We start from the raw sequence: 3,098 nt of genomic DNA on the forward strand, positions 1-3,098 counted from the left end.
TACTAAAAATACAAAAATTATCTGGGCGTGGTGGTGGGTGCCTGTAATCCCAGCTACTCGGGAGGCTGAGGCAGGAGAATCACTTGAACCCGGGAGGCGAAGACTGCAGTGAGCCAAGATCGCGCCACTGCACTCCAGCCTGAGTGACAAGAGCAAAACTCTGTCTAAAAAAAAGAAACAGAAAAAAAAAAACAGAAAAATATTTTAAAATGCAAAAGGAAAGATACCCCAAACTTCCACCATAACATAGAAACTCAAACAAGGCATTGCCCTGAACAGTTTTCAGGCAGACAGCAAGGCCAGGCCAAATGAGAAATGTAATACTTCTGCTGTTTCCCATCTTCCAGCAAAGGTTGCATAGAGTTTACTCAGCAGGACGGAGAGCTGCCTGGTACTAATGGGCCCGGATGTTTGTGGATGGCCTGCGGGGCACAGCCCGTGGTCCTGATGCTGTGATTTATGAAGAGAGGCCTCTGTGCCCAGCTTCCTTGACGACCCCCAGGGTTTTGGGGAGCTTGGCATGGGCCTGGACTGAGGGCCCACCCATGGTGGATGCTGTCATTGCCTCGGGAACTGGAGGCCCTGGTAGGTCTCCAAGGGCACAAGTGAGCCCTGCCGTGGGCCTAGCCTCTTTCCTCACTGTGCCCATCACTCTCTCCCCACCCCCGCAAGTCCTGTGGGAAATCACAGGGTGGGGCGCTGGGGTGTAAATGTCTCCTGGAATCCTATGGTGCTGGGAAGTGGGGTCTGGCTGGGGGTTAAAGGTCAGCCCCTACCCTAACAGGCTACAGGAGTCCAGGGTCACGTTCCAGCTGCTTCTTCTAAGTTTATGTCCCTGCCCCTCCTATAGGGGGTGGCACTCAGGAAGTGTCACTGTGGGGCTTCAGGGAGGCTGGACGAAGGTGGCTGGTGGTCGTCTCTAAGACCAGGGTGGGCAGCAACCCCACACGGCCCTGGGCCAAGGCTTCCTGCACAGCAATGGCTCCAGGGCTGCAAGTAGGCTACTCCCAGAGGCCGGCCTGCACGCCCCCAGTGAACCTTCCAGAAAGCACCACGCCCAGCCCGGCTACTCTTGGCAGTGTCCTGACAGCAGGTAGAGCTCACCAGAGCCACTGTGACCTTCCCCTCGAGTCAGAGACAAGGACAGATACGCACGCCAGAGGACACACATTCCACGGCCCACAGCGGCTCTCGCTTAGGGATTTTTTTTTTTTTTTGAGACAGGGTCTCGCTCTGTTGCCCAGGCTGGAGTGCAGTGGTGCAATCATAGCTCATTGTAGCCTCGACCTCCTGGGCTCAGGTGATCCTCCTTCCTCAGCCTCCTGCGTTGCTGGTACTACAGGCATGCAACACCACACCCAGTTAATTTTTGTTTTTTTTAGAAACAGGGTCTCACTATGTTGCCCAGGCTGGTCTCAAGCTCCTGGGCTCAAGCAATCTGTCTGCCTCATCCTCCCAAAGTGCGGGGGTCACTGGCATGAGCCACTGCGCCTGGCCCCTTTTGGATCTTCTGTGAAAGCGATGGTCCGAGGTGGCTGAAGATGTACATGTAAGAAAGGACAGAGGAGGCAGGAAGAGAGCAGCGCCAGGCGGGGCCGTGGGTCACTTACTGGGGACCGGCCTCAGCACGTCGGGGATGAGAATCTCCACCAGCGCCTGGTAGAGGATGTGGTCGCAGCTCCTCATCCACCTGAGGATGGGGTCGCATTGACACAGGGAGATGAGCTTGTCCTTGGGCAGGACGGCGCCCTCGGGGTCTTCGTCACTGTGGAGGGAGGGGGACAGGGGAGCTGTGGCCTGGCCCAGCTGGGCTTGCGCAGCCACGGGAGTGACCAGGGAGCTGGGCTGCGGGACTTCTGCCCAACAGTGGGGCTGGGGTTTTGCTCCCCGTCCCTGAGGCTCAGTGGGTCCCCTCCCTCTGTGTTGCTCCCAGCGGTCCACGCTGTCCCTCCCCTGCCGGTGGTCATACTGTCATACTGCGTCTCACTGCAGCTATGGGTTGGGGTCACTTCTACTTGGGATTGCATCATGGTCACCTCTAAAATCCTCCCTATTCAGACAGTCTGACCTCGAAAAGGGGCAGATGGCAATGTGAATTTCAAGTCAGCTCTACCAAGTCTAAAAATCACAGGGACGGAGGCAGAGGGGTCTGAGCGCTAATTCTTGGAGAGTTGATGCTTTTGTTTGTGGGTTACCTGTGGACGTCAGCAGGGGGCTAAGACTTGAGGGGGGCTGTGAACCCAGCCAGGGTGTGGCAGTCACCTGGCAGGAAGAGAGGTGGGGCCGTCGCTGGAGGAGGCCTTGGAGTTCCAGAAGGAGAACCACAGCTTCTCGATGTAGTGAAACTGGAGGTTCATCACCACATCCACGGTCGCCTAGGAATGAAGGCACCGGTGAGACAGACGGGTGCGTGCGCCCACCACGTGCACTCAGCACACGTCAAGTGAGCAGCCGTGATCCGGGCTGCAGTGGGGTGCCCTGGAATCCCAAGGGAGGCCACAGAGAAGAGAGGAGCAGGCGATGGACATGGATGTGGAGGGGCTGGTGCTCCAGAGAGGATGCTTGTGGGGGGCTCGGGGCTCCGTCTCCTCAGCATCACCCAGGGACCCTGGCGACCCTGGCCTGAGCGACGGCAGTTCCCGGGAGGGACACATAGGAGCTGCCTGCCTGGGCTGGGGCGGTCACCTCGCAGTGCCGTCTGTACACCAGCTGCAGGGCCTTGACGTCGTGCAGTGTGACGCCGTCCTGCAGCAGGACGCTGCCCAGGTCGGGCGCTGGGAACTCGGGGAAGACGTGGGAGACATCTGGGGGAGGAACACGGGAACATCAGAAACGGGGCTCTCAGGAAACCGCGGACAACTGGAAGGCCATGGGTGGATGGGGGGCCCAGAAACAGATGGTCTGCCCCACCCCATGCAGTCAGAGAATTTGTTTATTTCTTTTGTTTTTCTTTTTTGAGACAGGGCCTTGCTCTGTTGCCCAGGCTGGAGTGCAGTGGCACGATCTCGGCTCACTGCAACCTCCAGCTCCTGGGTTGAAGCGATTCTTCTGCCTCAACCTCCCGGGTAGCTGGGATTACAGGTGTGCGCCACAATGCC

General features: G+C 58.0%; 1 protein-coding gene across 1 annotated transcript in view; it reads right to left on the minus strand.

Annotated features, from left to right (window-relative positions):
• RFX2 (regulatory factor X, 2 (influences HLA class II expression)) overlaps positions 1-3,098 on the minus strand; it is a 74,624-nt gene that overhangs the window by 10,776 nt on the left and 60,750 nt on the right. The window contains exons 9-12 of the mRNA XM_011967479.1: positions 2,686-2,804; positions 2,263-2,375; positions 1,607-1,765; positions 641-674 (exon numbers count right to left, since the gene is read on the minus strand). Of these exons, the coding sequence (XP_011822869.1) occupies positions 641-674; positions 1,607-1,765; positions 2,263-2,375; positions 2,686-2,804 (425 nt within the window). The remainder of the gene's footprint in view (positions 1-640; positions 675-1,606; positions 1,766-2,262; positions 2,376-2,685; positions 2,805-3,098) is intronic.

Source organism: Mandrillus leucophaeus, unplaced genomic scaffold (assembly GCF_000951045.1).
Source record: "Mandrillus leucophaeus isolate KB7577 unplaced genomic scaffold, Mleu.le_1.0 Scaffold8, whole genome shotgun sequence".
In the NCBI taxonomy this organism is placed as follows: Eukaryota; Metazoa; Chordata; class Mammalia; order Primates; family Cercopithecidae; genus Mandrillus; species Mandrillus leucophaeus.